This window comes from Bos indicus, chromosome 3, assembly GCF_029378745.1.
Source record: "Bos indicus isolate NIAB-ARS_2022 breed Sahiwal x Tharparkar chromosome 3, NIAB-ARS_B.indTharparkar_mat_pri_1.0, whole genome shotgun sequence".
In the NCBI taxonomy this organism is placed as follows: Eukaryota; Metazoa; Chordata; class Mammalia; order Artiodactyla; family Bovidae; genus Bos; species Bos indicus.
The window spans coordinates 49,047,453-49,060,459 of NC_091762.1; the positions used below are offsets into that span (position 1 = coordinate 49,047,453).

The following is a 13,007-nucleotide window of genomic DNA, read 5'->3' on the forward strand; positions in this document are numbered from 1 at the left end:
GGTCACATTCCTGTCCTGGGACCCAGTGCAATTCTCCAGTGATTCACTTTTCTGTGACCCAAACACAGAGCACACTCTGTTTTAACGTGTTGCCTTACCTTCTCTTTCAGAGTGTTATACACGTACATGAGAACGGCTCTTGGAATCCTCACCACAGTGATTAAAAATGACCCTTTGACAACTGTTCCCTGATGGTAGCAGAAAAGAATGGAGAGAGATGAAAGGATCGGGCGATCAGGAGGGTCACTTTTATTTCTGGGAACAGGAGGAAAAAAGACAGCATTTTAAAAAACACTATTTAGAAAGAAACAAAAAAACTTCTCTCTGGTTCAAATCATCTATGGTACTAACAATTTAGAAAGCAGTGACGCCATCTGCATTTGGCAAAATTTTTATACTCCTTGCTAGCTAAGGCTAAATTTTTTCTTGGACTAAGTTAAGAAATATTTCTGGTGGTATTCAATGTTACAAACAAAGAAGAGAAAATTTTAAAACATACTGATGAGGTGAACAAGTTTTCCTCTTTACAACACCTAACCACTTCCACCAATACATTAAATTGGGTATTGATCCCATTTTCAGTTTCAGAAGTTTAATTATATAATAATCCCCTAGGTTTAAATTACACACTTTCATCTGTAAATATTGCCAGTACTAGCTTGGTCATGAAAATCACTACCACATCACATGACCAGGATTGGCAGCCAGAGAGTATCCGGCTCACAGCAGAGGGAGGAAGAGTTCTGGCTTCTCCAGCTCCTGAAACCCAGCTGATTTCTCCTCCGTTCTGTAAAGGTCACCTCACTGTGAATCATTTACGGGACTTGTCATGACACAGCTCTCAAGAATGCGAAAGTCAGTTTCACAGGCAGGGAAAAAAAGTGAAAAAGAACAGAATGGGCACATCTTTCTTCCCCCTCCCCCACACCTGAAAGATAAAACAAAGGCCTGAGGGCTGATGTCACCCCTCCCCTGGCCCACTGAGGCCAGTTCTAGAAAGTGAGGCCCTTTCCGAGAAGCTCCAAGGGAGGCTTGCTTTCTTCATAATGGATTATTCTACAGCTCGCTCTGGTTGCTAATAAGTCACTATGAATTAAGGTTTTGACCAGAGCCTAGGTTTTCAGGGAGGAAAAGGAATGCAGCCAGAAATGTTTCAAGAGCTGGCAATGGCCACATTTTGCTGTTATTTAAATCATCCAGGAAGGAAGAGAGAACATGAAAGTAATATTGGGAGCAGAGTAGCTGCAATCCAGTCGTCCCACAAAAAGGGCGATGTGTGTTTCAACTCAATATTGTTGAAAATAGGAAATGCCAGGGAAGCTATTGCTGATATGAATTCACTTAGATCTGATAAACTAGAAAAGTAGCACAGCCAGGAAAATCTGACACATTTTTTTTCCCTTTCCTCAGTCCTTTTTTTTTTTTTTTTTAAGAGGAAGACTGTTTACTTTCCCATTGAGGAGATCCATGTGCCTTAGAACTGACTGGTTCTCAAGCAGGGATGCAGGCAGACGAGGGCAGTGCTTGCTCTCCATCTGATACAGAAACAAGTGATTCACAGGCCTCAAGGGCTGGTCCTCCAGGTACTGAAGTTTGGGCTTAGGCATCCGTTTTCTGAGGTTTCACAGGGATGGAATTGACCACTTAAGGCAGGGTGGTGTCTGCACTGTCTGGATGGCGCTCATCCGTGTCACATCCCGGTGATGGCTCCAGACGCTTTTGGGCTTGGCTGGAAGAAGACGTAGATGTTCCAGAAGCTGACTTACCACTTGGGAGAGAAAATCTGAAAAGAGGGCCAGCTCACAAACCAGGCCAGCCTGTGGAGCCAGAACTCACTCAACACCCCACCCTAAGAACTAAATACCACCTTACAGGAAAGGGTCAATCATTGGGGGCTCTCGGAGACACCATCTTCCTGCCCTAGACTCTTATCCACATTCAAAGGTTATATTACCCTGTCACCCCTTCTCTGCTGTGCATGTCCCTGGGGCCTTCATCTCTTCACAAGCAGCAAAACCTGCCTTCAGGAAGAGGCTTTGGTTACACCTAGTGAAGCTTAAACTAATACTTCACCACATTTTGAGAACTGGAGTTTGGGACCACAGTGCCGCGAGGGACATTACTGAGCAGCTCAGTGATGGGCGTATGAGGATGCCACAGTCTCCTGGTGGGCTTCCGCTTCTGTCTACAGGGAGTACTGCATGCTGGGCACCTTTCGCTGGGTTCTGTGGGTGGCGGCACTAGGAAGGCCCCGGGCAGTTGGGGAGAGCAGGAGACTCCAGGATGTCCCCGACACGCCCAGCTCCTCTAGGTTTAAACTTGTGGCTGCTCTGAGTGCTGAAGGTGCCTGGCTCTGTGTGATGGAGCCAGGAGGTCCCAGGACACAGTATCAGCTCAAGTCCCTGGGCAAACCATTTTTTTTTTTAAGCACTACTTTTTAAACATTTTTATTTATTTATGGCTGTGTTGGATCTTCAGAGCAGCACGCAGGCTTTCTCTAGTTGCGACGAGCGACTATGAAGGGACCACTCTTCATTGCGGCGGCTTCTCTTGTTGCAGAGCACAAGCTCTAGGCACCCAGGCTCATTAGCTGTGGCACACAGGGCTCGACTCCTCTGTGGTACGTGGGGATCTTCCTGGACCAGGGATCAAACCCACGTCCCCTGCACTGGCCAGCGGATTCTTAACCCTTGGACCATCAGGGAAGTCCTGTGCAAAGCGTTTAATGCTCTTGTTCACCTATGTCTGTAACGCCTTTGGGTCATGGTATCTAAGTGCTATTTTGCAGCTATGATTTGCTTCAACATAACTTACTCCAGAAACTTAGGAATCTTGGAGGCACGTTTTAGCTCTGGTTAGATCCAGTCGAGTGCTCACTGAGAACTCTTCAACAGCATGGATAATTCACTCTGTGTTGCGGCTCCTGGACAAGGATCAGGCTGCACAGGATGCTTGGCCTCCACTGTCAGTCTGGTCCTGGGCAAAGGAGCGTGGTGTGTCCCTGAAGAGACCTCGTCCTTTCCTGACATTTCTTTCAGCAGAATCACTGCAAGATGGAGTTGGGAGGACTGTGGGGGAAGCTGTGAGGTCCATTTATCCAATCCCAAAGAAAAGGGAAACTCTTTGTTATGAAGAACAGGTCCTCAGCAGCTCTTGTCAGGGTTAGCAAACTCATGTGTCTCCTACCGAAATTCCTTAGGCTCAGCTGTGAATCCACTTCCTCACTTCCTCCTCAGCAAATCCAAAGCAGCTGGAAACCATCTTCTGTATACTTGCAAGCGATGAAGTCATGACTCAAGCGTCCCTTCTCCAAACTGAGCAGTGCTGGCTCCTTCCTATCCACCCCAGCCCCATCTTTATGGCTCTCAGTTGACCTCTCTGAAATTCAAGCAAATGGTGGTAAAAGGGAAATTACACAGGATGCCCATGTCCTGGTACTTGATGCTCCCTGGATGACCTCTTCATCCCTCTTACTGCTTAAATGAATGACAGAGATGAATGCACTCTGGCTATATTTAATTCTCACCCTGCATGCAGACTGGAACATGAGATTAAAGAATTATAAGCCCTGAGATAAGGGAAAACCTTGAGGTTTCAAAATTAGCACACAGTCAAAAAGAATGCAGAACTCTTTAATAAATGAAATAGCAGTGCTAAAAATAAGTCAGTATGCACTTTATTTTAAATTAGTTTATTTTTATCAAATATGTGAAATATCTTAAAAAGTCAAATAGCACTGCTAGGTGTAACAGGAAAAACAGCAGTTTTTTTCCTCCACCACTAATTGTCTCTCCCTAGAGGCAATATTTTAGCTGTTTCTTCTGGAACCCACCTTCACACTCCTAAATTACTTGTTCTTACTGAAATTTCTTCATTTTTTTCATTCTCAGAGAATGTCTACTGACTTCCCACTACAGAAGACACAGGTTTCATTCTCCTTGGCAGCTTAAACTCCCAAGTACACTCATTTTCCCACTCCTCTTTTTCTCAGTATAATTATACTGAAGCTCTAAAAGATTTCTCCCCAGTTTTATTGAGATATAATCGACATGTAACAGCATGTAAGTCCAAGGTGTACAATGTGTTGATTTGATCCACATATATTTCGCAAAATGATTACTATCTTAGCATTAGCTTATGCCTCCATCACCTCATATAATTAACCATTTCTTCTTTTTGTGGTGAGAACATTTAAGGTCTCTTCTTTTAGCAGCTTTCAAGTATATAACACAGTATTGTTAACCACAATTATCATGCTGTAGTTAGATCCCCAGAACTACTCATCCTCTAACTAGAAGTTTGTGTCCGTAATCCCTACCTCCCCTTCTCTCCTACCCCACTCCCGGGCAACCACCATTCTACCTGTTTCCATTAGTTCAGCTTTTTTAGATTCGACATGTAAGTGGTATCATCCCTTTTTGTTTTTCTATGACGTATCCCTTGGCATATTGGACTCAAGGTCCATTCGTGTTATTTTAAATGGCACGATGTCCTTCTTTCTCACGGCTAAATGACATTCCATTATATACACCAAATCTTCTTCATCTATCACCCTTCGATGGACACTGAGGTTGTTCCCGTGTCTTGGCTATTGTGAATACTGCTGCAATGAACACAGGCGTGAAGACATTTCTTCAAGATTCTTTTTTCATTTCCTTTCTATATATACCTAAGAAGTGGGATTGTTGGATCCTATGGTTCTGATTTTAATTTTTTGAGGAGCCTCCATACTGTCAGTTTCCATAATTGCTGTATACCAAATTTGCACACCCCACCCCACAGTGAAGGAGGGTTCCCTCTTCTCTACATCCTTGCCAACTTTAGGCACCTCTTGTCTTTTTGATGACAGCCATTCTAACTGGCATAAGGTGGGATCTAATCGTGGTTTTGATATGTATTCCCTGATGATTAGTGATGTCGAGCACATTTTCATGTGCCTGTTTTTTGTATCTTCTTTGGAAAGGAAGTTCTGCTTCTCTGCCCTTTTTTAACTGAATTTTTTTTTTTTTTTTTTTACTGTGGAGTTATATGAGTTATATATATTTTGGTATTAACTCCTTATCAGACAAATGGTTTGCAAATATTTTCTCCCATTTCATAAGCTGTCTTTTCATTTTGTTGATTGGTTCTTTTATTGTGTAGAACTTTTTAGTTTGATGTAATCTCACTAATTTTTGCTGTTGTGGCTTGTGCTTTTGGTGTCATATGTGAAAAATCATTTCTAAGACTGATGTAAAGGAGCTTTTCCCTTATGTTTTCTCAGAGGAGTTTAGGGACTTCAGTTCTTATGTTTGAGTCTTTAAACCGTTTTGAATTAATTCTTGTGAACCGTGTAATACAGGGGTTTAATTTTATTCTTCATGTTGTTATCCAGTTTTTCCAGAACTGTTTATTGAAGAGATTATCCTTTCCCCTCTCTAGGATCTCGGTTCTCTTCCAATGATCTATGGGTCTATTTTTATGCCAGTCCCATACTGTTTTGTGGTATAGTTTGAAATCAGGACAGACGATGCCTCCAGGTGTGTTCTTCTTTCTTAGAATTGCTTTGGCTATTTGGGCTCTTTTGTGATACAAATTTTAGAATTTTTCTATTTCTGTGGAAAATATAACTGAAAGGTTGACAGGGAATGCACTGAATTTATACATGGCTTTGGGTAATAAGGATATTTTAACAATATTAATTCTTCTGATCCATGAACACAGGATATATTTCCATTTGTTTGTGTCTTTCATCAGTCTTATACTTTTCAGGATACAGAGCTTTCATCTCCTTAAATTCATTCCTAAGTATTTTATTGTTTTCAATGCCAGTGTGAATGAGACTGTCTTCTTTATTTCTTTTTCAGATATTTTGCTGTTAGAGAAATGCAACTGTTTTCTGAATGCTTTGTATCCTGTACCTTTACTGAATTCATTGATTAGTCTAACAGTTTTTTTGATGAAGTTTTTAGAATTTTCTTTATATATTAATAAAGTCATATTACCTGCAAACAAAGGCAATTTTACTTCTTTCTTTGTGATTTGTATGTATTTTTCCCTCGTTTTCTTGCCTGATTGCTCTGGCTAGGTCTTCCAGTGCTATGTTGAATAGGAATGGTAAGGGTGGGCACTCCTGTCTTGTTCCTGATCTTAGAGAAAAAATTTTCAGTCTTTCACCACTGAGTATGTTTTAATTAATGTTTAGGGCTTACATTATCAGTACATAAATAACATTCACAACTGTTTGAAACCGTGTATTCTGATTATATTTTCTTTATAGCTTTTGACTTTTAAGTTAATATTTCACAAAATTAAATTAAAAAAAAAATATATATATATATATATAAAAGAACTACAGTGTTTTCACATCAGAATGTAACCTACTCAGAGCAGGGATTTTGTTTCTCTATCATTTTATTCTTAGCTCCTATAATACAACACTACCTGGAAGGAAGTAATACTGAATAAAAGTACTTTCTATTTAAAAAAAAAAAAAATTCACATTTTTTATTTGCGTGGTTTTCCACATGCTTCACCAAATGCTTCATCAAAGTATAATTCTTTTTCTCCACATATTCAAACAACATATCTGATATTCTCTACGTTTCCTTTTTATTTTTCCTTGGAGACATCCCTCCTGGAGCCCACTGCTCTCTTGCTCCTCCTTGGACTGGACATTTTCTGTACCTGCTAAATACCTACCCTCCCGGAAATTCCCTTCTCTTCCTCACAGTGTTGGAGCCCATTTCCTGAAACTCATGTTTTTTCCCACCTCGTTTACTCACTAGTTTCAGAGGAGAAAGGATATGGGGAGGAAATCTTTTGAGATATTGCATGCCTGAATAGGACTTTATCTTCCTTTATCTTTGACTGATGGTACAAATAGGTATAGAATTCTAGGTTGGAAATAATCTTTTCTCAGGATTTTGGTAGTTTTGTCCTACTATCTCCCTGGTTCAGAGTTGCTGTTGAACATCAGATTCCATTCTAGTTCTTTTTAAATTTTATTTTTTATTGAAGTGTAGTTGATTTATAATACTGGTTTCAGATGTATGACACAGTGTTTCAATATTTGTAAAGATCATACCTCACTTGAGTTATTTTAAAATATTGGCTGTATCCCCTGTATTGTACAATATACAGCTTATTTATAGTATACACAGTATTCAATACACAGCTTATTACAGTATACACGGTAGTCAATATACAGCTTATTACAGTACACACAGTGGTCAATACACAGCTTATTATAGTACACACAGTAGTTGTGCCTCTTGGTTTCCTATCCTCTCCTTGACTCTGTCCACTTCCCTCTCCCAGATGGAAATCACTAGTTTATTCTCTAAATCTGTGATTCTGTTTCCATTTTGTCATATTATTTTTTAGATTCCACATTTAAAGGATAACATATAGTATTTGTATTTCTCTAATTTATTTCACTAAGTCTAATGCCCTCCAGGTCCAACCATATTGTTGCAAAATAGCAAAATTTCATTCTTTTTTATGGTTAATATTCCATTGTATAAATATACCACATCTTCTTTATCTATTCATCTACTGATGGACACTTAGGTAGCTTCCATGACTTGACTATTGTAAATAAAGCTGCCTGAACACTGTGGGGTGGTGAGGAGTATATATCTTTTTGAATTAGTGTTTTCATTTCCTTTGGCTGTATACCCAGCAGTGGCATTCATTCAAACAGCAATTCTATTTTCAATTTTTAAGGAACCTCCACACTATTTTCCACAGGGGCTGCATCAATTTACACTCCCACCAACAGTGTACTCGGGCTCCCTTTTTTTCATGTCCTTGCCAACATTTGTGGTCCTTGTGACAGTAGCCATTCTGACAGGCGTGAGGGGATATCTCATGGTTTCGATATGCATTTCTCTGATGATTAGCAATGTTGAGCATCTTTTCATGTGTTTGTTGGCCATCTGTATGCTTTCTTTGGAAGAATATCTGTTCTTCTCATTGTTAAATTGGGTTCTCTTTTTTTATACTGAGTTGTATGACTTCATTAATAAATAGTTTGGATATTAACCCCTTATTGCTCGTATCAATTACAAGCATTTTCCCCATTCAGTAGGCTGTCTTTTCATTTTGTTGATGGTTTCCTTTGCTGTGCAAAAGATTTTAAGCTTAATTTGTTTATTTCTGCTTTTCTTTCCTTTGCCTGAAGCAATAGATCCAAAAACACACTACTACAACTTATGTCAAAGAGTGTCCTGCTTGTTTCCTTCTGGGAGTTTTATGGTTTCTGGACTAACATTTAGGTCTGTAATCCATTTTGAGTTTATTTTGGTATGAGAAAATGTTCTAATTTCATTCTTTTACACATAGGTGTCCATTTCCTGGCAACACTTATTAAAAAGACTTTCTTTTCCCCACTGTATATTTTGCCTCCTTCACTGTAAGTTAACTGAACATAAGCGCATGAGTTTATTTCTGGGTTTTCTATTCTGTTCCATTGATCTCTGTGTCTGTTTTTATGCCACTGTAGCTTTGCAGTTTTGATTACTTCAGCTTTGTAGTACATTCTGAAGTCAGGGCATGTGAAACCCCCAGACTTGTCCTTTTTTTCAAGATTACTCTGGCTAGTCAGGGTCTTCTGTAATTTTGTATAAATTTTAGGACTTTTTTAGTGCTGTAAAAAATGTCATGGGTGTTTTGCATTAAATATGTAGATTGCTTTGGATAGTATGGATATTTTTACAATATTAGTTCTTCCAATCCATGAACACTGGTTATCTTTCCATTTATTTGTATCATTTTCAATTTCCTTCATTCGTGTTCTATAGTTTTCAGAGTATAGACCTTGTACTGGTTCTAGTTCTTGATATTTTACCTGTGGTCTTTCTCTCTAAAGCTTCTGGGATCTTCTCTTTACTCATGTCCTCCAGCTCTGGGAAATTTTGACAATTTCCTCCCTTTTTTCTTTGTTCTCTATTTCTAGAACTCATATTAGTCAGGTGATGGGTGTCCTAAATTTTATCTTTTTTCTCCTATTTTCCATCTCTTTATCTTTTTGTTCTATCTTCTGGAGGAGTTCAACTTTATATTTTAATCCATCAGTAGAAAACTTTCACTTTTGCAATCATATTTTTAACAACAAAGAGGTCTTTCTGTTCTCTCACTATTCTTTTTTTCTTGGTTCTTATTTTATGAAAGCAACATTTTTTGGTTCTTTCTGAAGATATTATTAGAGTTGCTGTTGCAGTTTTCTTTTGCTGCCTGCATTGCCCCTATTTTTCCTAAATTTTTTTGGTTGCTTGTTTTGTTCATTTTGATCTTTTTCTTTCACAACAGGCTTCTTCAAATTTTTAATAATCACTGGCTATAGGTTTACATTTAAGCATGAGGAACCAAAGAGTGAGTTGGAGGTTCTATACAAGGCTGACTGCTGACTGGTGAGTTTCACCATCTGCTTCAGAGTCAGGGCATCAGGTCATTTCATTGGGGGATCCCCACATGGTACTATCTGCAAGTCTTTGCTTTGGGTTATAGTTTCTCCAAAGAAGAATCCGATAATCTCATGCCTAAGAAATATCAGCCTGGCTGTCAACATCCTGGAGACTGAGCTGTGGAGTGTGGATTGGTAGCAAGTAGAATGAAAGTGAAGCGTCAATCGCTCAGTCGTGTCTGACTCTTTGTGATCCCATGGACTGCAGCCTGCCAGGCTCCTCCATCCATGGAATTCTCCAGGCAAGAATACACTAGAGAGGGTAGTCATTTCCTTCTCCAGGGGATTTTTCCAACCTAGGGATCAAACCCAGGTCTCCTGCATTGCAGGCAGATTCTTAGACTTCCACTTGCTCTTCCTTCTTTCAGGGTAGAGCTTTGTCCCAGCCTTGGCTGTGCCAGATACCCTACATCCAGGCCCTCTCTGATGACTTCTCCAGCGAGCAAAGCTCCCAACTTATATCTGCTGGTATGAAGGATGGGCCGTGGGGCTTAACTGCTCCTTAGTAAGACCTTTAATCTTTGCAAGCATGTTTTACACCTGAATTCCTGAATCTCTCTAGATTTTCATGGCTCAAATTAGCCTCCTCTCCCACCAAATGCACAGAGATAGGTTTTTTGAGGCTTCTCCAATCTGCTCACCGCTCATTCATCCTGTCTTGAGTTTTCAAAATTTGACTGATGCTTCTTCGTTCATTCGTTCGCGCTCAGTCATGTCCTACTCTTTACCACCCCGCGGACTCCTCTGTTCATGGGATTATCCCGGCAGGAATACTGGCCTGGATTGCCATCACATTTCTCAGCTGCTGTCATTGCCTGCTTCCTGCTGCCCTTGTGTGTTTATGCTTTCTTCATTTTTTCATGATTTTGGGGGAGGGGAGTTAGAGTTGGGAAGGCATTAGGAGATACATACATACACTTCACTGGAGGTTAAATCAAAAGTCCTCACTGAAAATGTTTTGATTTTGTGTTACTAAAATAGAACAAAATCACTGCTGTCAGAGAGATGTGACATGCTGCTGGCCAATTTGGTTAAATAATCTCTGCTCATGTACTCAGGAGCAAGCAGCACACGCCACCTCCTCCGAAGGCGCAAAGGCTCTCAGTGCCAAGGGCTACAGCCTTTCATGTGTCTGACGGGGTCTCTAAAGAAGGAGGCTCCCAACAGCACCACTGTAATAAAACCCATAGCACTGCTTATCGTTGGGAGGTAATTGTTCTACAGCATGAATCATCCCTAGATGACTTTCTTGCCCCCAGGAACTCTCATGTTTTTCTGCGCATTTAGTCTGCGACATTAGAGGAGGACCAGCCCCATCAGAAGTAAACTTCCTGTTCTGAGTCCAAGCCTGTCATTGCACTGGCCGTGTCCTTCTTGCCTGTGGTTTTATCTGCCTCACGGAGAACCTCACGGAGAACCTCACGGAGAATCTCACAAACACAAAAGAGGTAGAGAGTCGAGACGTACGTGCATGTGTCCTCAAGTATTTTGATGAGGTAACGGAGGATAAACACTTAAACAAGCATCATAGTGAACAGAAAAGCAAGTAATGAATTCACTAGCATTTAACTATAAGAACATGAATTGTATTTTATAGTCACGTACAATTCCCTTAGGATTTAAAACTGCTTTCAAAGAAAACATTCTCCTCATTTTACATAGGATGAAATGATGCTCATAGGACTTACTGAAGTGTGTTCCAAATAGATCAGTAATTTTTTTAAAGTTTGAAGTCAGTAAGAATGGATATTTACAGGAGAAATCAACCCTTTCTTTTGAATATCTTTCAGTTCTAAGCAGTTTGATTACTTCTGTGTTTGGCTTCTTTTTGGGTTTTCTAGCTTAAAGCAAAAGAGGTTGGAAATGTGACAGATTCAAGATATAGTATTTCTTTTTGCTACTAAATAAACATCCTGCCAAATTTTTTTTGCCTAACTTTTTAAAATTAATTTCTATTGGAGTATAATTCCTTTACAATGCTGTGTTATTTTCTATTGTACAGCAAAGTGAATCAGCTATATGTATACATTTATCCCCTCTTTTGCTGGATTTTCTTCCTATTTAGATCACCACAGAGCACTGAGTAGAGTCCCCTGAGCTATACAGTAGGTTCTCATTATCTATTTTATCATAGTATCAATAGTGTACATATCTCAATTTCAGTCTCTCAATTCATCCCACCATTCTGCCTAACTTTGAGCTTAGTCTTTTTCTCTTGCCAATCTCTTTTGAGAGATCATGTCAAAATTCCAAAATATCTTTTGAGACACACAACATGAAGCACATAGGCAAATCAATAGCAGTAACATGCTAGACCTACCTGTTAAAATAACACGTCACCACCGTCCCAGCTACAGCCATTTGTTGGCATGCAAGGATGAATTCACTAGTCCAGATGAGGCCAATTAAATGGTACCACCACATATACCGAATGCCTGAAAGAGGCTTATATTCCACTTGGCCACCTTCAACGACCTGTGCAGCTCCTAAAGTTTAAAACACAAACATGCTTTATATCTGTGTTTTCCTAAGTATGGAAGAAAGTTCAAGAGGCCATTCTTCCTCAGTTCTAGACTTTGGCATCACACGAAACACAGATGTCAACGTCAAGTTTGAAGTTCCCACCATAACTTAAGATCTTCATAGCAAAACTAAAATTGAGAACCCACATTTAACTTATGAATAATATTAATAGTGATAATTATGATAACTGGTAGGCAACTTGTATAAGATGATACTTGATCTATCTTCTAACGGCCACCCCACTTTGCAGATATGAAAACAGGTTTGGAAGAGTCAAGTAACTTTTGCAAAGTCTCACTGCTCATAATTAGCGGAGGGAGAATATAAACCTGGACACAGTGGACTCTAAAACCCATGGTTTTTCTATCACAACACTCTGTGATGCAAACAAAACTTATGTTGATGAAAGCTGTGTTATAGAACCTTATGTTATAGAACCATGCTTCACCAAAAATTTAGACTCAATAAAGACAAGAATCTTCATTTGTTCAAAAGGATTAATTTCAGATTTCAAGAGCAAACTCTCCTAGTACATTTAAAATGGCTAGTGGGCCTCAGTGTTAATCTCCTAGATTCAGATGTCAGCTTTATCCTTTTTTGGGTAGCCTGGGGCAAGTTATTTGGCCTCTTGGAGTGTTAGTATCCTTATCTGTAATACTCATTTCCTGATGGTCATTCAAGAAAGAGTAGAATGGGATTACCTGGTGAGTACTGGCCCATAGAAATATCAGTCCACAAGTGATGACGATTATTACTTAAATTTCAGGAGCACAATATTATATTAAACTGAGGCCAGTGCGATCACCCCAGCAATGCTCTGCCAGTCACTGACTATGTCCCGCTTTATTTGCTCTCATCTAAAGAAGCCCTTGAACTGGCTCTGCAATTCAACTCAATTCCATACCAAATTTCAGTTCCGCAACTATACTTGATTTCTAGATGTTCTCTGCTCTGTTTCATTTTATTATTATTAGATTTTTTTATATGGACCATTTAAAAAACCTTTATTGAATTTGTTCCAATATTGCTTCTGTTTTAC

General features: G+C 39.6%; 1 protein-coding gene across 7 annotated transcripts in view; it reads right to left on the minus strand.

Moving 5' to 3' along the window:
- The window catches only part of SLC44A3 (solute carrier family 44 member 3), an 86,324-nt gene that overhangs the window by 29,346 nt on the left and 43,971 nt on the right, over nt 1–13,007 (minus strand). For all 7 annotated transcript variants that reach the window (XM_070786067.1, XM_070786066.1, XM_019957022.2 and 4 more), the window contains 2 exons: nt 11,766–11,931; nt 99–255 (listed from right to left, as the gene is read on the minus strand). In XM_070786067.1, coding sequence (XP_070642168.1) covers nt 99–255; nt 11,766–11,931 — 323 coding nt within the window. The remainder of the gene's footprint in view (nt 1–98; nt 256–11,765; nt 11,932–13,007) is intronic.